Raw genomic sequence first — 21,377 nt, forward strand, 5'->3', positions numbered from 1 at the left:
CAGAAATGAAACCTCACTATTTCCATGTACACACACACACATTCACGACACGCACACACCTGCCTGTGATAACTTTTTCAGTGTGCACGCACACACACCCCTCATGTCAACAATCTCAGGGCAAAGGTCGCGCTGAACTCGGGTGACGTGACGCAGAAAAAGGCAGAGAGGAAGAGATGACACAAGGGAAGAAGAGAAAGAAAAGGTGCAGAGAAGAAGAAGAAGAAGAGCAAACCACATGACCAGTCGGCCTCAGCTCTGCCTCCCATCACACACAGACCAGTTTCTTCGTAAAGACACTGTCTCAGTCAAATAAACAGACGCCCAGACACACTGTGAATTCACCTGTTTGGCTTATGTGTTGTTGTTCCAGCAAAGTGTTGAAGAAACAGTATTACAGATGTTACAGATGTTCAAAGTTGGTTTTGTTCACCTGAAGCTGCTTGTTTATACAGAGGAATAAAATAGAGGCAGCTCGTTCCCACCTGAGTTGTCGGTCCTTACAGACGGCCACCATGACCAGCAGGTTTCCCAGGATGCTCATCAGCATGACCAGAGACAGGAAACAGATCAGAGCCATCCGCTTTGGCATGCTGTCGCTATGGAAACACAAGAAACAGAAAGCAGAATAAAACTAATGCTGCTTAGTTTTTATTTAAAAATCAATCTTTCTCCTGTCGGCCTATGACGTGGTGCTGCCTCAGCTGAATATAACCCATTCCCACTGATTACTCAACTTTTCCAAATTAAGTCCAGGTACAGTATCAGTCGCTGGCAGTAAAACCTTTAATGAGTGTGTGCTCCATCCAGGGAAAGCTGGATTTATGTGTAATAAAATTTCTGTTGGTCATCAGTTTATCTGAAATCTGATACACCACTGACCTGCAGGATAATGCTGCTTTTTATTGAAGGGTTTTAGTGAAATTACACAAACACGTTCAGAGACTGATTATCTGAACGTGGCTTTAATAAAAACACTATATATCTCCTACGTTTCTTATTTATAGCTCCTCCGTCTCAGAGGCATCCTGCTTCATCAGGGTATGAAATTAAAAAATGAACTCTGACATTTCTGTCGCTGTTTTTCTGCTTCAGACACAGGAACAATGAATGATTCTTGTACAAGAAGAGTTAATTACCAATGATTGTTGGTTTTTAAAACACACGTCAGACCATATTTAAAGAGACTGAGCTGTGGCAGGACCAGGACACCTTGACGACCATTAAACTCCACAGATTCAGACAAAATAATCCAGTGGGGGAACATAACTAAATACATTTACTGAATTATTAAACCAATAAACTATATTGTGATGCCAACCAACTCCTGCTGATATTTTTATTTTGTGAGTTATCAGCTCATTAGTGCTGGATGACAGGACATGCCTTCATCCACAGTAACAAAAAGGTGATTTTTCTTCAGACCCAGTTTAAGAAAATCAGATGTAAGATGCTTATCGCTGATCCACCATGGGGAACATATAACCTTGGCCTGACTTCAACAAAATGCCAAGGTAGAGCAGAGAAACCAGCACGAGTTATGAACCGAGGCGTGTGGTTAAGGAGCCCTTTGAAAAAGACCTTTAATCTGAGACCTGTTTGACATTGGTAATGCACTACAGTAATCCTCCTGAGCTTTGCAGGTCTTGCATCTGAAAGTGTGGCAGGTGGGCGTCACAGAAACGCACCATCACCGTCGACCACCGCAGCACGACTGACAAACAGCATTTTACACAAGGAAAATTTTAATTTTCCATTTCTGTGTTTTGGTCCTGAAATCACAAATTTGGCTGCACTTCAGTTGTTTTGTGTTTCATGTTTTGTCCACAGTCTCCATCATCCGCTAATAAACACCTCTATGACTCGCTGCAGGAGTCGGGAGCCATCCGTCGTCCCTGTCTGGCAAATTATTTTACTCACACCGTCTGAGGTTCAAAGGCAAAGTTACAGTGTGTGAAGGAGACTTGTTCTTTGATCAACACACTAATCAGATCAAATGGGACTGCTGACAGCTTCTCAACAGAAACATCATCACCCCCCCCACCTAAAAAAGCTAGAGCTGCCACACTGATCTTCTTTCATCTTGAAGCTTTAAGCTGACCTTTCCTCTGAACGAGCCGCTGATATGCATGTTCTTGTAGTGACACAGCTGCGTCTGTAACAGGCTGAATGCTAACTCAAGCTTTATCTAAGAGTTTTTGACCTAGAGCAAAGCTTACAGCACCCGCTCACTGATCATTAGTCAGCTTCAGATTCTCAAACTGCTGGAATCTGCTTCCTAATATTTCAGGAACAATTAAGCTCAGCAACCATCTGTCAGGCTTTTTAAAAGATTCATTAGGTTTAGGTTCAGCAACAGCGCTGGTACCTGGGAGCTGGACAGTACAACCCCAGGGCTTCACTGAGCCTGGTGCTTCAGCCTGTGAATCTGCTGCTCCTTCCACTGTGGGGTCAGGCCACAAGGAGAGTCTTGACTCAAATGAGGCACCACAAGCCTCTTGGTCCTGACATGTTTTGACATGCACTGCACCGGCTCACTGGGCGTCCATGATTACACACATTTTAGAAAGTAAGACGTCAGGTCTGGTTTATTTGTACAGCCCCATACGCTGTAACATGACCCGTGTGCACACAAAGCACTGCAGTAACCATTCATGACCAGCCCCACCTCTCGAAAACTCTGAAATCAGCCTCTCAAAAAGACCTTACAGGAGAAAACTGATGCTTATTTCAAGTTCATTAAATGTGACTGTTTACGCCTTTAATAGGTTAAAATTACATTTTCACAGGATATGGATAAAACATGCATCAGCTTCTATTTCCCTTTAGCTCCTGTCAAACTAATGTCAGTTTGGAAACAACAGGAGCCAATAACCTCTGGGGCCGACGTGAACCTGCAGAAATAAATAGTGTTGTGTTTCCACTGGAGCAACACATTGATAAGTGACTGGAATGTGCCTCTGGTCGTCTTTTTGCACCAACACACGACGTGTTGAAATGGATTTTCCATATGTACGAAGAACTCTGTCTGCATCTCGTCCTATTTTATCTGCCACTGAGCATGTGGACGACAGAGAGTTAAACGAAAACCTGTAATCCTGTCGACATCCGACACATGTGACCGTTGACCCACAGCTTAGCTGAACTTCTGGTGGGCAATCAGAGAGCAGCAGCCTCAATTAGGAGAGCAGACATGGATGAGACGCGACGGGAAACACATCCACCAGACAAGAAGCTTTAAAGCTCCGGCCCATTACTGGACAGCTGCTTTCTTTCTTTTGTCCCTCATAAGACAAGATCTATTCTTTCTCAAGATCATTATAACATATTCTACACAGTCCTGCCTTTATTTCTCATTGAATCCTCTACAGAATCACACACAGCATCCATCAGGTTTCAAATATGGATGCAGAAATGTTTGAGTCAAAGAGCCTCTTTGTGCTGTTATTTCAGATTTTATTTCTAGGGCGCACATATAGGATAAACATCACTACACAGATGAGACAACAGAAAATGGCAGCAGAGTTAAATCAGCCAGAGGAGAGTGCAGGCTGGATTCTGATGTGCTGATGATTTAAGTGCTTCTACTCTCCTGTTCATCTGAGGACACAACAGTGTGGGGAAACATACCAATGGTGGGTGGGAGGTCCTGCAGGAGAAACTCTGAGCTTTCTTATGTGAGAGGAGGACGTTAGAGTGAGAGACGTTAAAGGTGTGGAAGTGACCGACAAACGTTTCCTGGGCCTTTGTACGGAGGAAACAGACGGACAGTCGCGGCTGGTGATCACAGTTGCACAGACATTAACTCCCTGAGTGATAACCTCAACCCAAACTGTGACAACACTTAGCACAGAAGCTGTTTGCAATAATAATGTTATGTTTTATTTTGCCCTATAATATCAAATGAGGGACATTTCACATTCATTGAATTTTCAGTTTGATGAACTGATGTTTTTTGCTAAAAATGCACCATGGGAGTTGTAGTTGGCTTCTATATTTTAGGAGGACAGCCCGGCTCCTTGTATTTTTTTCCTTAAAGAACCACATTAAACACTTAAACTTGATGCTGCAACCAAGAGCAGCTCGTGCCCCTATGAAAAACGGGAACGGTTTATTTAGGGAACCCTGTCCACAAACATCTCATCGTCCCTACATGCCGTCCTGTCTTTCCTCTGACATCCAGGCCTGTTTTCTGTGCAATCACCCAGTTGAATACTCCCATCAAATCCTACGAGCAAACATCTTATCAGCAGGGAAGCTCTCCAACTTTACATTGTTTTTCTTTAACAAATTCACCATATTTTGGCTGGCGCTGAAGGCTTCAGTGGGAATCCCTAATTGCAAACAATAGCTGTCTGGACACTGGCGTTCCCTCTCAGCAGGCAAAAACAAGCCTGCTATTATGCAACTGGCACCAGAAGCAATGGGTGCTGTCCTAAATGGTATCAAAGACGCTGCTTCTCTGCATCTTAAACAAAGGAAAATGTGTCAGAACAGAGGACTGGGTCATGACAGATTTTCCCGTTGCATGGGACCATAAGAGAGAAGGCTGAGCCCAAAAAACAAAAAAGAGAATAATTACGCTTGAAAGCTCTGGAGTAAAACTGAATTAGGAATTAGGAAAGCAGGTGGTTCACTCAGCTGGAAAGTACAGAGAGACTGAGCAGAATCGATCATTCTCCCACTTGGTAATAAGCAAAACTTATTTGTGAAATAAATGAAAAGTGCAGGACGATACAAACTTTGTGTCAAATGACATTCGCCCCAGGAAACGTAAAGAAATTGAATAAGTCTGTATTTACAGTGAAATACTGAACATCATCACATCGAGATCTAAAACCTCGACTCATTTTGGTTCTGACCAGGAGACACACCTGACACCTGTATGGAATCTTTTTAAATAAACCTTAGGCCAGAAAACTCCTCCCAGATTCTGGGATCAATAAATAAAACATCATTTAAAACAGCTTAAGTTTCAAACTGCAGTTACACACCTTTTTAACTTATCAGTCAAGTTGTGTCGGCTGTTTTGGCCACAGTGAAAGTGATAAACTCCCACACTGTTGGTGAAGTGGTGTTTTCTAGCCCCTACAGGTTATTTTCTTCGTCGTGACGAACAGTCATGAAGCAAATTACTTTGAAAGACAGATTTCTGTTTGTGCACAGGTCAAGCAGGAGTTTTGTTCCAATTAGTCTCTGTCACCTTTGCCTCATCTCTGAAAAAGGTTTGACAGCACCAACTAGCACAAGCCTGTTTCAAGAAGGTATCAGGACACATTCACAGGAAATCTTTGGTTGCAATGATGCTTCATAACATCCATCCAAATGTTTGCACAGCTAAATGAAGCTTTTTAAAGCCTGCCCCGTGCACCCATCATTATGGTTGTGAATGTCACGCTTGTAGAAGCCTCACAATCCGCTGCAGCCCATAACTTCAGAAAGCCTAAAGTCTAAAATCCAACACAAGAAAAGAATGAGTCTGAAGGTGACGGCTGAAGGTGACTCACGTCAGGACCAACCACTGAACTATCACAAACACTAATGCATCACTCTCACAGCCCAAAACAGAGCTGAGGCTGTGAGCTGCACTCACAACATAATAGAGGGAGAAGAGGCAGAATCTGACAGATTTGACAGATTTTTCAAAACGAGCAAAACACCACCTGCACACGATGAACCGCACAACACACCAGAAGCAATCATAATCATCAGCAGCACAATTACAATCATTCAGGCTCCTCACAGATTCATGTGCATGTCAATCAAAACCTGTTCAGGTCTGACTTTTCCTCTTGACGGTGCAGCATCTCTGTCACACGCACACACACACACACTCACACACACACACACACACACACGCACACACACACACACACACACACACACACACACACACACACACACACACACACACACACACACACACACACACACACACGCACACACACACAACAGCTGCAGTTTCTACCTCTATATCCATCAGCATGGTAATAATACCTCATCTTAATATTAATGCAGGGTTGACTTTCATGAAAACTTAAAAAATCAGTCTGGGTCTAGATCATACACTAGTTCTGCAGCGTCGGTGCAGAGGCATCATGTTTATGAGAGTCAGGTAAGGGCATGTTTACTTTCTCAGACAGGGAGAAATAACAACTGAGCTCCTTCGACAGCAGAAGAGGAGAAAGGAGACTGATAATGTTTCCTGGACATGTCGGCTCACTAGTTTCATCCTGCAGGAGCGTCTGACCTGAAATTTCAATCAGCCGCTCTTCATCGCTGCTACATGAGGAATTCTCCCAGTCAGGGCGCCGTCAGTGCTCGTGCATCCAAGTCATGTTTCAGGTGACTGGACGAGCTTCTAACCAGCTGACAGATGAGTGACAGGAGCTGAAAGCATCGACTCTTCCCTGTACCTCAGATGGAGAACGTCAGCACGTGATCATAACAGTCAGGGCTGTGAAGCAGCTAGTTGTTGAGTGTCTGCTAGCTTTCTCTTAAAGTCACATAGTAGGACACAAAACATAGATGTGTCATTTGGCAGCTTCCTCAGTGTTTCCTGTGTCCAGTGTAATGGACAAACGGACCAGGAACAGCTGAGACCGGTTCAAGCTGGTGAACGTCACCCGGACTCCTGAGATGGTTGTCTGACTGTAATGTGTCTTCCTGAATGGAACAGTTGATGGTGCGTGACCAGTGGCGTAGGTGGGGGAAGACAATGAGTGTCCACTAATTGTCCTGACATTAAATACAGCAGAGAGCGATGGGAATAGTTACAGACGTCACAGTCGTGAGTGTGTCTGCGTGAAATCTGCCCCGTGATAAAAAAAAGTCGTTACAGTCTGGGTTGATGTGGATGACTAAGGATGCAATTACATTCACAATTTCTTTCTTAGTGCCAAACATGAATATGGACTCAGGCTCAAATAGTCCAGATACAAGTGAAACAGCCTGTGAGAAAATTAAATGACTAAATGTGTTTTCGCTTGTTTTCTGCTGAACCTTCGGAGCCTAAGACACCGCAGGCCTGCAGACGTCAAACATCTGATCCAGGATCTCATGCAAAGAAACACAATTATTCAAATCTGTCTGACTGGACAGAAACATGTATAAGGTTGCAAGTAAATACTGCACCTGATCATAATAAACAAGGAACTACAGCCGACTGATTATTATTAGCACTGCAATTATGTTTATTATGGAATTACTCAGCCTCAGGGAAATGTAAGAAGCTTGAAGCCATAAAGGAAAATAACAATGTGTAGTATCCAGCGTGGTGATGTATTAAATCCTCATCACACGCTGCAGCCAGATCGAATCTAATCTCATTAACTGATCTTTAATTAACCCTGATGCTCCCTTTAATGTGAAAGTGTTACTCAACTCTCTGTGTCCAGGTGGATGTGTCACAGGTGTGTTCAAATAGGTGAGAAATAATGAGCTTTGGGTTTTTACTCCACCTCCACCTCAGCTCCATCTCACCTCTTGTGATTTGAGAGCAAGTGAAAATGAACATGAGTAAAGCACAGTTGTGATTTCAGAAGGAGGAAAACAGGCTGCAGCTCCTTCCCCTTCTCGTAGTCACTGACTAATTCCTTGTGTGATTCAAACACAAATTAGTGACAGAGCAGTGAGAGGCCTCAGACAGCCGTTAGCGCTAATGTGGGCTAATAAGTGCTGTGAGTCATTTGAAGCTAATTGTCTTCATTACAATTTTCACAGACACACACACACACACACACACACACACACACACACACACACTGAAGCTGAAGAAACATGCGACAGGCCACTTTATATGAGCTCAGCTTCATCCAATTACTTGGCATCGGTTTCCCTTCCAATTATCAATCGTTTATTGGTCACCTCCTGGTGCAGCACAGGAAATCCGGGAACAGGCTGCACCTGGAGCCTGAAGTCTGACCAGGAACGGGTTTGATACTGAGCTGGTGTCAACACATGTGACCGAGCACATGATCGCATCCGGACTCCATCCACAGCTCCATGAAGCTATGAAATAGCTCTGGGAGAAATGACTGGCATCTCTTTTATTCTGTCGTTCTGAAACCTTTTTCCACGAGGCGGAGAAAAGGAGCACGACCCTGTGCTGCTCGATCTCAAACCAACTGGCAGCCACGTTAAACCACTGCCAGCTTCCAGTGTGAATCTGCTCACACGCTCAGCAAAGCCTAAAGAAATGAGTCTGCTGAGAGTACGTGTCAGAGGCTGCGTCAGGAGACAAATTCAAGTGGATTAAATAAAGACTGAGTCTATAGTGATGCTGGCAGCTCGAAGGCTAAAGCTTAGCATGATGATATGCTCACACATCAGTGTGACATTTGCTAATTAGCACTAAACACAGCTAATGCCACAGGGCACTGGGTGATAAACGACACTATTAGGAACATTTTACTGTCCCAGTGTGCGGAAATAATAACAAATAAATGAATAAACAGGTTTTTGCATTAGAACAACACAAACTGGAGCGAAGTGAGCAAAACAAAGACTGCAGACACATTTTCACAGTTTCACACACTCAAACCAACTTGCATGAGCCAGTATGAAAGCAGAAGATGGTTGTTGCTTTGGTGATCCTGCTCCTCATCATCACCTTCCTCATCACAAGGTTTTCCAAAAACAACAGAAATAAAAAAACAAAAAAAAAAAATACTGTGTTTCTGCTCGTAATGCTGTTTGAATTTAGGTCTTTGTGAGGACCCATCTGATTCCTTCCATTGAGAGAAAGGACTCTGTTTTTTTTTTAACTGTTCTCGTTCAGCTGTTCTCACACTCATACAACAGGCAGTGAACCTGCTGCGCAAGAAGAAACGGCCTCTGTCACTATTCCCCTCCTGATGCCACGTTAGTTAGCAGGTCGATTAGCTTTGTTCACTCAACACTGGTAAACACCAGTTTACTTTTCCATTTTCAAACCTACACCCAACGACAGCATGAGCAACACAGAGCGCATCTAAAAACCCAACGCCATCAAACAATCGGTTGGACATGAGATTTGTTTACATACTGAGAGTATGTCCGGTTTATAAAGCCACAAGCTCAAGCTGGCGATGGATGCAGCCAGACACCAGCTTGTGTTGCCTGGCAACACATTCTGACCGACGGTCCCCGCCGCAGCAGCAGAAAGACGCTCGCGGATCAGATCAGAGATCAGTGTCACACAGCAGAAAGCACTTTTTCTTTTTTAGTTTGTTACAGTTAAACCAGTGTCACGTCAAACAGCAACTTTCCTGTGAAATGTAATCATCAGTGGAACTGAACCTTTACTTTATGACGATAATTATGGTACAAAGGCCACAGGTTGACATCTGCTGGAGCATGCATTTCATTATTTCCTATTGATATCAATGGTTTCTTGAATACAGTGTCAATATTAGTCTGCAGTGTGGAATTAGGACACAGAGCAGGGATAGACCACGGCAGCAGGAACACTTCAAGTGTCTGTTGCACAATATTTGTATTGCATGACAAGTTTCATTCATCACTGTTACACAAACATCAAACTGGGTCTAATATTTGTGTTGCACACTTAATGGTTATCCGCTTGTTTGTAGAACTGGACAGCTTGTCACTTTAACAAAGACATCATTGTTTTCTCGTGGGCGTAAAACATCTATGTACCTTCTATGTGGAGACATGCTGTTAAAACCTCATGACCAAACCATTCAGTGCTGCACATCTGTACATCTGCACATCTGTACATCTGCACATCTGTACATCTGCACATCTGTACATCTGCACATCTGTACATCTCCACATCTGTACATCTGCACATCTGGCATCAAACAGACAACATCTCCCCGTTCTCCTCCATCACTTACAGTCTCATTTCTTTAACTTGTGTGCAAGAGCTTGAGACAGTAACTGGCTTATTCATTCAGATATTAACATGAATCTCTTATTCTGGGAAACTGCTCAGCTACTCACAGTGGTTTGAACTGGGATGATGTTTCAGTCTTTTTATAAAGTTTTGGATAAACTAAGTATTTTTGAAGTTTTTTGCAGACATAATATTTGAGCACTGAAATGCAACAGCATCCAGAGTATAATATAAAACACACAGCAGCAGCTGCACTAGGAGGAGCAGGTATATTTTATGTTGATCCTGCTTCTGTGGGAGAGTTCTGTGTTGGAGTGGAGTCTCCTGCCTGAGGATGGATGTCCGTTAAAGCTCTTAAGGTTGGGGATGAGTGCGATATTGAGAGCACAGGTAGCTGGAGGGATTTCTATACTGGACTCACTGAGCTGAGAGAAGCGTAGGAGTCAGGGACACTGAGAAGGTTAATCACGGAAGGAGAGACAGAAATAGAGAGACATGCAGACAGTAAAGAGAAAGAAACCAGAAAAAGCCCCAGCCGACCACATGCTGACGGAGGCAGACAGAAATAAATAGAGCGATGGTGGAGAGAAGAGGAGGTGGAACAACATCTCACTACAACTACAGGTCAATCCATCATTCTGTGCCATTACATTTACTGGGCTCAGACAACTTTATATTAAACAGGAAGAATCAGGGCCAATCTATTGTCTCCACACTGCTCAGGCAAATTATTGTCCTTTGGCAACTTGACTCCCAGTTTAATTCTTCCAGAAAAAGGTGCCTGAATTATTGATCTTTAGTGTTTGCCCTATTTCACATTCACTCACATCCACGTCCAGTGTTGTGCTGCTGGTTACTCAGCTGCTGCACTAGATTTATCACTGAAACTAGTTTGAAAGATGTGGAGTTTTACTGAAATCTACTTTACTGGAAGTATAAACCAAAAACTCTGCTGCACGTCTGTGGATGTAAACTATGCTCAGTGCTTAAAGTGCTCAAGTATGAAGCAGCTCAGGCTGATGAACGTTTGAGCTTCTTGCAGAGATGACAGGGTTTTTAACTGTGTTAACAAAGGAGTCATGCTGTGATTAGCTTAGCATAGCATAAATATTTAAATGAAGGGCCAAAGGGTCAGAGCTTCACCGTAATCAGAGAGTGTCAGTGGGTCTATTTTTAGATGCTGGACTGAGCCAGGCTAGCTTCTCCTGTTTCCAATCACTATGCATAGCTACCATAATAACCTCTGGGCTACAGATGCCGTCTGTGCTTGACATCTCTATGGCCTGTCAGTCTAAGTGTTTGCTGCTATTACTGCATGAAACAAACCTACCACTGTTCAGACTGGATTCACTCTTCTTTCTTAGATGACTTTCAAGTTGTTTCATGGGGGCAGACTCTGTGTGTAACGACTCCATAGAGGCAACAACACAGAAACCGACAATCAGACTTTTTCTAATCTGCAAATCCCCAAATCAGCTGTTACTGCAAAGAACCAAGACTAAATGAGAGTAAGCTAATTGTCATGGGGCTATTTCTCTCATATAAATTAGCTGACAGAGGCATGTGGATTAACAGAATTATCACACCAGAATTATCTCAATGACGTGAGTGAGTCTTGTGTAAAAGTCGTAAATGCTGAGGGGCAACAAGGACCAGACGATAAAACCTAAAAACACCAAGTGTAGTTTCTACTGTTGGGGCTTAAGGACAAGAAACTTTCCTCCTCACCATGTCCCATAAAACTGATTCAGCTAATTTTATTGAAACTGGTTCTGTTTGTGTCTGATCCACTCCTCCCTGCTGTCGTTCTTCAAGTGTGAAATTTACTGTTAATGGGGCAAATTAACACACAGGCTATTGTACACACACATTTTGTGAGGAGGTTTGGTAAAATCTGAGCCTTGGTCTTCCTGCATGTCAGTCCTGTGGCTGCTCTGTACTCCGGTAATCAGACCACATTCAGTTTATCAAACAGCAGTGGTGCTGTCTGTGGATGAAGGAGCCTGTTTATCCAAATTACCAGGTTTATGACATTTTTCTGGCAGCGTTCAACCCATTTTTTTGTTTTCCCCCTTGTCTTCACATAAACACTTTGTTTCCGTCCGTGCAGCTGATGAGGTGAGTGATTTTATTCGTCGTCTGCTCTGTTTCTGTATGTGAACATGAAGCTTGATGATGTTTGGTTTTTGTATAAGACAAATACACATTTATTCACATTTCTGCATATTTAACTGACTTATCTTAAACGGGCTCTGAGTAGGACTGAGCCAAAAGCCAGTGGCTACCTAAAATAAACAACAAAGACTGAAAATCTCCCTTGAGTCTTCTTAAATGATCATATAATAATGATTCACTGAATAAATTATTTGGCTGCAGTGTCTCTGCTGTGGGTGGGATCCTTTAACAAATGTCAACTATAGTCTGTACCATCCATATTGGCATATTTCAGCACCCACATTTACACTTGGTACTTTAGGTTTGATATGCTGCTTTAGCTGTGGAACTGAAACTTCCTTCTGAGACTCGATCTTTTAAAGGAAGGGCCGTTTGGACATTTCTGAAAAGGGCCTGCAGATAAAAATGATTACATGTCAGTGAAGTCGGGCACACGTGCATTTTTATGTTGACAGATGTGGACGATCACTGACGGGACCTTCCTGCACAAAGACATGAAACTGTGCACGAAATATGATGACACCATAATGTGATGATGATTTTGGCCTGGACAAAAAAAAAATATAAAAATATATATATATATATATATATATATATATATATATATATATATATATATATATATATATATATATATATATATATATATATATATATATATATATATATATATATATATATATATATATATATATATATATATATATATATATATATATATATATATATATATATATATATATATATATATATATGACCTCAATTTGGAGAAGTTTCTTTACATTTAGGAAATTCATATTACAGTATATTATAATTATAGTTGACAGAACGGTGCAGATTCAATGCCACAGCATCTCTACAGAACAAAGTGACATAGATGCAGAGTGAATATACAGTGCACCTCCTTAAATTAGCCTGGGAGGAGGCGGAGACAGTCCATGCTATAGACTCCAGAGCTGCAGTATCATATCTTGCTTTTTCCATCTTGAAATAATTCTACTATTCCCTGTCACCCATAAAAAGGGACAGTTTATGGTTTGGAATAGGATGTGCTTACATGTGCAGCGCTTTGCAAATGCATACTAGGCCACCTGCAGCTTTCACAGTGCATCTTGATCTGGTCTGAGCAGGACTAACATGACAGCAGAGCTGCTCCGTGCAGCTTGTTCCCTCCTGACTGCAGCTCTCCTCCCTGACAGCCAGTCACCAAAATACCAAACAGATGCAGGTGACACAGGTTTAGACATGCCAGACTAAAATTCCCCTTTGCTGGCTCAAAACTTCATGTGCATCGCAAGGAAAACGTCTAATGAACTTTCTAATTTCATCAAACTAAACCTGAGATCCTTAAAATCCAAGATTCAAACCTTTGTATGAGGGACATCTGTCTCTCATACAAAGGGTTGGCTATAAGATGCTGCTGGAAGACGATGCAATGAAAACTGCAGCAAAGCTATGACTCACTGTGAGGGCAGGACACACAAACCAGCGTGTGCCGCTCACTTTGTTCTGTTGTAAAATGACTGATGGCCGAGTCCAAACAGCAGCACCTTGACACTGTAGGACTTCAGCGTCTGTTTCAGGGCAGGAGCCTGGTTTCTCTTTCCATCAAGGAAGAGATTAAATTGGCCTTCCTGACTGATCCATCCATCCGTTCCTGCTTATCCTCCAGGGGCAGCGGCTGGAGCCAATCCCAGCTGACAGGGGCAAGGATCTGGAACAGGTTGCCAGTCTATCACAGGAGCTCCATAGACAGGCAGCTATTCCATAGGTATATCCATATACCTAACTATGTGTTTGGACTGTGGCTCTGTAGAAAAACAAACTCCACAGGATCCAAAGAAGATCCGGGTTTGAACATACCTGTCACATCTACCTGTATCAGAAAGTAAAGCAGTGCTCTCATTCTTTTATGACATTATACACTGCAGTGTACAGGTGCATTGAACACAAGAACTAAGATCCATTTACATTGAATTATAAATAAGTAGCATCTATAAAGATCTTTGGAAAAGTCCATGTGAGGCTCAACTATTCCTTAGCATATCTAACCGTGTGTCCCTCTCCTGGTCTAATCTGCTGCCGACGCTCTAATCAGCCACAGCAAACAGCAGCGGTTCCCCAACATCAGACCACTGTCCTGTGTGTTTGTGCCGAGCACAGTGCCAGTGAGCTTAGAGAGTCTGCAGAGATACAATGATGTGTCACAGAAAGATGATATATTTACTGTGTGTGTGTGTGTGTGTGTGTGTGAGATCATAAACACTCTCAGCAGCAGTCCTTAGCTTGTGTGCATCAAAGAGAACAACTCTGTGTGAAAACAAGGGGCAGACTTTAGCTCAGAAACACTTGTTAGCACAAATTAGCTAATTGTTCTGCAATTCAAGGTGAAATATGGCATTTTTGTTTCAGTGTAGAAGCTGTCAGAGAAACTTCCCCCAGCAATCGTTCTACTTTATTTCCTTCTCTCCAGGTCTGTGTTGCTGAACACACACGACTAGAGCTTAAAGTCTTTTGCACAGCCAGGACTTTTTTGTTAGGTAGCTGTTGTGTAAGTCTCCCTGCCGTCATCTGTCCTGCTTTTGCCTCGTATTAGTGCTGCAGAATGAACACTCAGCGTTTCAAAGTGATAAATGGAGTCAGAGTCCGCAGCTTAGGGAGGGACGAAAGAAAGAAAATGAAAATGAAAGTGTGATGAACAATCCCTCAAATCTCATTCTTTTTTAGCAGGTTACTTCACGGGTCCTGTGCTGTTCAGCTAATTTAACCTGAGCTCACTCTTTAAAACAAACTGGTACCACATTAAAGACTAACAGGTAAAGTGTCTTGTGAGTTTTCTACAGTTTAAAGTGTTTTGGTCTCAAACTGCTTTTGAAATTCCCTCAGGGGCAAACTCACTGAGTTAAAAGTCTCTTTACCATCATTCAGACTGTTTACTACTGTTTACAGAATAGTAAATATTTACTATGTATTTACAGAACTTCATAATATTGTGTTACTTGCAGTGAATTTCACCCACACCTGCCCAAGTACCACTTTGAATGGAGAAAGTACTGTGAACCTCGGGTCTACAGTCAGACACCATAAGGCCTCTTCACTAAAAACACTGAAGAAACTTGTTTATACTCAGTTTGTGTGTAAAGTTGATGTGAGCATGTTGCCCGTTTAAAGATGTCAGACGGCTCAGTTTACTGCCTGGTCAGAAGTTTACCGACTGACAGCAAAGGCCACATGAACAGTAATGATGTGATAAGTCAACACTTATGGTTGTATACGGTTGTAAACACGCAGCACTGAGGTATTTATTCTATATTCTATATTCTCATGCACAGGCCTGAGGTTTACCTGAAGCTAACGGCTTAGATCCACAACAGACAGACTGACTCTGCACCAAATACGTTCCATGCTGAAGTCCACCAGCTCCTGAGGGAAACCTCACACCCTTTAGCTGCCAACGGCACCAGAGTCCCCACCAGCGTGTTGCTGCCCTTATCTGTCAGCTGTCTGCTGCTGTGTACAGTGGGTTCATCAAAGCTCTGGAGCTGACAGCTGCCTGGGGCTGCTGGAACAACCCTGTCTTCTAGAAATGACGTTTAATGTGCAACTACACTGCAACCAAAAATACATTTTCTCTGAGATGCAATGGCAGACATTTATGTGGTTAAATGAATACTTTGGTCAAAGGCAGGGAAAGGCCATGGATTTGGTTAAAAGTGAAACAATCTGTGTTTCTGTCTGAAGCCAGACCGTCACCTGCGAGTGCTGTGTCTAAACAGAACCATAATGTTGGGGAACCCGAGCGCCCACGGACTGAACGCAGGCGTTCCAACCAAAGAGGAGCCAAACAGCCGACAGTCGGGCCTGTGGTGAATCACACGAGATGAGCGAGCTGATGGAGGATTCTGCACAATACGCCGTTTTCTGAAAGGAAGGAGTCAAAGAGCAGGAGGAGGCGGTGACGCCGACCAGCATGTGCCTGGAAGTGCCATCACTGACACGTGGGACAAATCACACTGTCAGGCATGAACAGAACTGGGTTGAAAACACTGTATAATGGAGCACTCAGCCCACCCAGCATACACACACACTCTCCACCTCCTGGTGACTCCTCTCCATCTGCAGGGATAACACATTCAGGGGCCCGACAGACGTCAGTTTCATCGCCGGTGCTTTTTGACGGCATCCTTGGTGTGCTTCGATTCACTGACATGATGCCGTCTGGGCTGAATGGAAAGCTCAGTATCCTGGTTTTCCAGTGCCTCCGTTTGTGTGCGTGCATGTTCAGCTACAGGCAGCAAATCTTGTTTTTGTATGAATGGAGGATTTCCTATTGAGATTAGGTAAGCAGCTGCTGAATGAATTATTCAGTTTGTGAAAGAAACAGACGGCGGTGCCTGCCAACTCTGCACTCTGGAACAGCTAAAGCAAAGACTGAATGGAGGGACAGAAAAACACATTGATTCGTCACTGCAGCGGCTGCACCGAAGAATCAGTGTGTCAAAATTATGTACAGGTGGCTTGAGGTGATAGACCGTGAAAGGATCCGTAGAGACTATGAAACGAAGCTAAAGAGCAGAGGCTAAACCCCGACACACTCTGCATCCAAACTAAAAAATAAAAAGACCATTTACTCTTGAACAACAGGACAAATCACAAATCTACAGGTTTAGATGTTGCTGCAAAACAGATGAATGACACCACAGGCTGTTTGTCCCTTTGTTTTCCTGATAAGCAGAGTGTCCACGAGAAGCGACTCAACATTTTGGTTTTTAATATTTAGGCTTTCTACAAATCACACACTCAAGGTTAGAAAATTATCACAGCAATGGTAGAGGAAGTGCGGTTAACGTAAAAACCAAAAAAACTATGCAGGCCATTTTATTAGGTACACCTGCTCAACTGAATGTAATCTAATAAAACACACAAAAAACAACATCCATCTTTCTAAAACTTTTCTGCTGAATTTGACATTTTGAGATTTTTACAACTAACTTTTAGTAGAAGCATCTCTTATGCTCCACTTAAGCTCCACTGCTGTTTTTCTACAAAGATAAATAAATATGCTCGGAGTGAACGAATGAGTAAACAATTGACAAACGTACTGTAACAACAGACGCGGGCAGAGATGACCTGCTCTTTTCATCTGTTTGGCTTCATGCTATCTGGGGCTGAACCTTCTTGTTGAAAGCGATGATCCTGAAAACAGGATCTGTCACAGGACACCTGGGGCTGCAGGGGAGACGGGAGATAAACAGCAGAGCGAGAAGGAAAACTGATTCGAGGAGAGGAAAGAGAAGCTCGCTGCTGCAGGATCGGCTGGAGTCTACCAGACTGCATCGTATTGACTTAAGGCCTGTTCCGGGATGATTGCACTCGGTGGTTGCATAAAAGTCTCTGACATGAGCTATTACATTGCAGGAAGTGTTTGGCACATGTAATATAAGGTGTTGGTTTAAGATATCCATGGATGTTTGCAGGGACGTTCTCCTGTCACGCAGCGTGAGCTGGGAGAGGCTGAGGAGATGCTTGGTGTCGCTGTTTTAATGGTTTTAATGGCCTGCACAATTAGAATAATAAACTTTGAAGAAAGATTTGATTGTAACATCTGAATATGAAGCTAAAAGCTACATCCTCACTTTTCAGCTCTTTCTATAGCTCAGCCCTGACTGCAGACAAAGGTACTTTAGAGCAGCAGACGTGGTTCGTCTCAGTTGAACAGTGTGCCATGATGCATTATGTCACATTTACTACACGTAAAACAAATGCATCTACACATCATTAGGTAAAACCATGTGCTTGGGGTTTTAGTTTAGGTTCAATTATTCCAGAGTTGTGTGACTTTCTGGAAGTTAATTAGAGATATTATTATCACAGTTATACTGAGATTATCAGACATTGTTGAGAAACAAGGGAAACCTTCCCACAGGAACAGGCTTATTAAGGACTGACTATGATACTGTGATGGACTGGGGACCTGTCCAGGGTGGACCCCTGCCTTTCACCCAAAGAGAGCTGGGATAGGCCCCAGCTGATCCCTGGGACCCTGGTTAAGGACTAAGGGGGTCTAGATGATGGATGGATGGATGATGACCCAGATTTGGACAATAAATTTCAAAATCTAGCGAGATGCTTGGATTTAAAACTAAACACTGAAATGATGTGTTCAGGGCTCCAGTTCTTTCATAGCACCTTTACCAGCAGGATAAGTGTTGCCAAGGTAACAACACATGGAAATCAAAATAACAAACAACAAGCTTTGACCTCTGGCAGAGCAAAACGTCCACAACAGGCAGTTTTTCTAATCATATTCAGATATTTAGAGTAGAAACACAGCACAAAGACACACAACTTGTCCCATCTGGGTCTGGTTCACCTTCTATTCTCCTTCCATATTGCTGAACTACCGCACTTCTGCCTTTTTCCTTCATTCCAGGCATCGGCAGGTTGGTGAGTCAAAGCGAGCGGACTCCAAGTACGCCTGCACAGTGCTGATTTGAGAAAATTCAAATCTCTCTGTCTTCCTCCGGGCTTAAGGATGTTAGCTGAGCGGAGGAAACCGTAAAATGACTTTTTACTTTCCAAAGCAACAAAAGAAAAAAGACCACACAATAGTTTGAGCAGGATCCCTGTTCTAATGAAACCAACAAGCCTGAGGGCAAGTCCTCCACAGAGGCAGAGGGTGCAGCAGAAATCTCAGTCTATTGTCTCCTCAGCTAAAGCTCTGAAGATGACAGCGCCCTTGAAGAAGAAACAGGGCATGAAATTCTGCTTCTTTTTTAACTGCAGACCTTTGAGGCTGGTTTACTACACAAAGCAGCAGCCATGTCTGCTATTTCCCCATTAAAGAGTCAGTGTGGATGAACCTTTCATACAGGCTGCTAGTAATTGGTTCTTTTTTCTCTTTGCCACAGAAAGCACAGATCCTGCAGCCTCTTTTAGTGACATTGTTTTGGTCTGAATAACTCACAGTGTGTTAGGAGAAAAACCTGAATACATTAAGAAAGAAAACAGACACTTCTATAAGAAGACGCAGGAGTTCACTGACTGATTTGATGGGAATGAAGAAGAAGTGAATCACATGGCACAGCCTTCACTTTCCCCTGATTAGAATCCAGAGTAACAACTATAATTTCATTTATCCAAATTATTTAGAAACATGGTGTCCCATCCTTCCAGCAGGACTGTACTGCATGTCAGTTGGACATTTTATCTTGTTTTGTGTCGCTGGACCAATGCTGAGGTCACAAAGTTTACACTGAAGAATCAAGAATGTTTCTGAACTCCAACATGTAAGGCCTACCTCATGAAATATTTCCAAACGTACAGTGGCAGCTGTCCAATCAACCACTGAGTAACTAAAACACGTTGGGCTGCTCAGGTTCAAAGATTGAAATCAACAATATTTACATGCGCTTCCTCAAATGTGGATGTTTTGACATGTTAACTGACGTGAGCACTGTCTGTTCGATCACCGACAGTTTTTCTACAAGAAGCTGGTTAATTCTCACCTCTCACTGACAAGCTCCTCCATCGCCGGCATCTGGCCTGCAGCACTGACATTCATGTGACCATAAATACAGAGAATCCCTGCAGAGCACAAGAGACAAAAGAGCACAATATTATTAAAGGATGAACTTTTAATAATTAATAGCTGAGCGGGTCGCATTGACATGAAGGTACCAAACAGAATCAGAACTGCAACACCTTGTGCCGCTGCAGGTTTTGGAAACATGAAACATATTTACTCACATTTTTATACCAACAAAAATCTTTGCTGTGCACATTCATACACAAGATGGTACATCCAATCATTTTAAGCTACAGAAGCTCAACTGAAGCTTCGCTGCTTTAGAAACGGCCTTTTTATCTTCTGCAACCTGCTCGACAACATTACACATGTACATGTTCTCCAAATATATTTCAGCCTCGCTGGTAAAAGAACTGGCAGTGTTTCACTGGAGACCTCACACCAGAACCAGAAGCAGACGGTCAATTTATTTACTACCATGTTCAAGTGTAATAAACATTCAGCTGTAATTCCTGTAAGCAGGAATAAGCAGCATTCATAATTCCAATATTCCTTTAAATCCATACTAACCTTTCAAGTGGAAAAAATATTCTGGCTTGAGTTAGAGCATCAATAAATAATAAATTATGCAACATTTCTTAAGTAACATGAACAAAATTCCTAAATTTGGATTATTCTGAGTACCCAGTAGGAATGAATAATGCATCATGGCACAAAAATAGATTTCTATTCATAATTAACTTTGGGTTTGTGCAGAATTCAGCCGTAACAGTGATGGGACATGGCTCGGCTGAATGTAAATGTCCACGGTCCCACAGGAGCGATGCAGAGAGGATGGACGGGGAAGGTCGATCCGACAGAGCAGGATCATGACGTTTAGTCTCAGAATAACAAAACTCATTTGGCAGCTGTCGCAGCAGCGTCGTCATGTGGACATTTGAAGCCGACGTCCCCAGACTATCCACGTTATAAACGATTAGAAGACGGGCACAGCTCAAAGCCTCGGACAACAGATGAAACGTTTTGTGTCACGCAGCATGAAACATTTCACTGTTGGACAACATGTACAACAGAAGTAACAAATGAGACCAACTGAGGGGAAATAGCTAAAAGTCTGCAGGTGTTTGTTTATTGCTCTGTAGAAGTAAACCCAGTTCACAACAACATTATATTCCCTCTGCTGCACCGTGCTAAGAAGCACATCAACATACCAAACCAGACACATGCACTTATGGACTCATTACATCAACTGGGTGCATAAATGGAACACACACACACACACGCACACACGCACACACGCACACACGCACACACGCACACACGCACACACGCACACACGCACACACGCACACACGCACACACGCACACACGCACACACGCACACACACACACACACACACACACACACACACACAGTTTAAGTTGGCTTACGACCTGTTATCATAGAGGTTCTATCTACATATTTGGGTAAGATGGAGCGCAGCTTAAAGACCAAATCGCAGTAAAGCATATTAAATCTATGGCATCATATATTAAATCTCTCTTGAGTCTGGGAAAATGAAATTCCTGTGTTTAACTCCTGGGCACCAGAAAGGGAGAACATCATGTACATAATGGGAGTCATTCTGGAAACCCACTGTACTTTATTATCAACAAAGACTCTGCAGTCATAGTAGTTGTACATGTCAGAATGTCTTCAGAATGACCTCTGACCCAAACCACTAATATCCACTGCAAAAACATGACAGAGGAATCATCATTTCTTAAATTAGACCATCAACACATACAAGTATTAAAGGCCTCCACAAACAGGACTGGTCCCAAATGTAAATGTGG

General features: G+C 42.8%; 1 protein-coding gene across 1 annotated transcript in view; it reads right to left on the bottom strand.

Annotated features, from left to right (window-relative positions):
• The window catches only part of htr4 (5-hydroxytryptamine receptor 4), a 63,131-nt gene that overhangs the window by 15,554 nt on the left and 26,200 nt on the right, over positions 1–21,377 (bottom strand). Inside the window, exons 2-3 of the mRNA XM_026330567.1 lie at positions 19,522–19,600; positions 486–599 (exon numbers count right to left, since the gene is read on the bottom strand). Coding sequence (XP_026186352.1) covers positions 486–599; positions 19,522–19,577 — 170 coding nt within the window. The 5' untranslated portion in view covers positions 19,578–19,600. The remainder of the gene's footprint in view (positions 1–485; positions 600–19,521; positions 19,601–21,377) is intronic.

This window comes from Mastacembelus armatus, chromosome 10 (assembly GCF_900324485.2).
Source record: "Mastacembelus armatus chromosome 10, fMasArm1.2, whole genome shotgun sequence".
In the NCBI taxonomy this organism is placed as follows: Eukaryota; Metazoa; Chordata; class Actinopteri; order Synbranchiformes; family Mastacembelidae; genus Mastacembelus; species Mastacembelus armatus.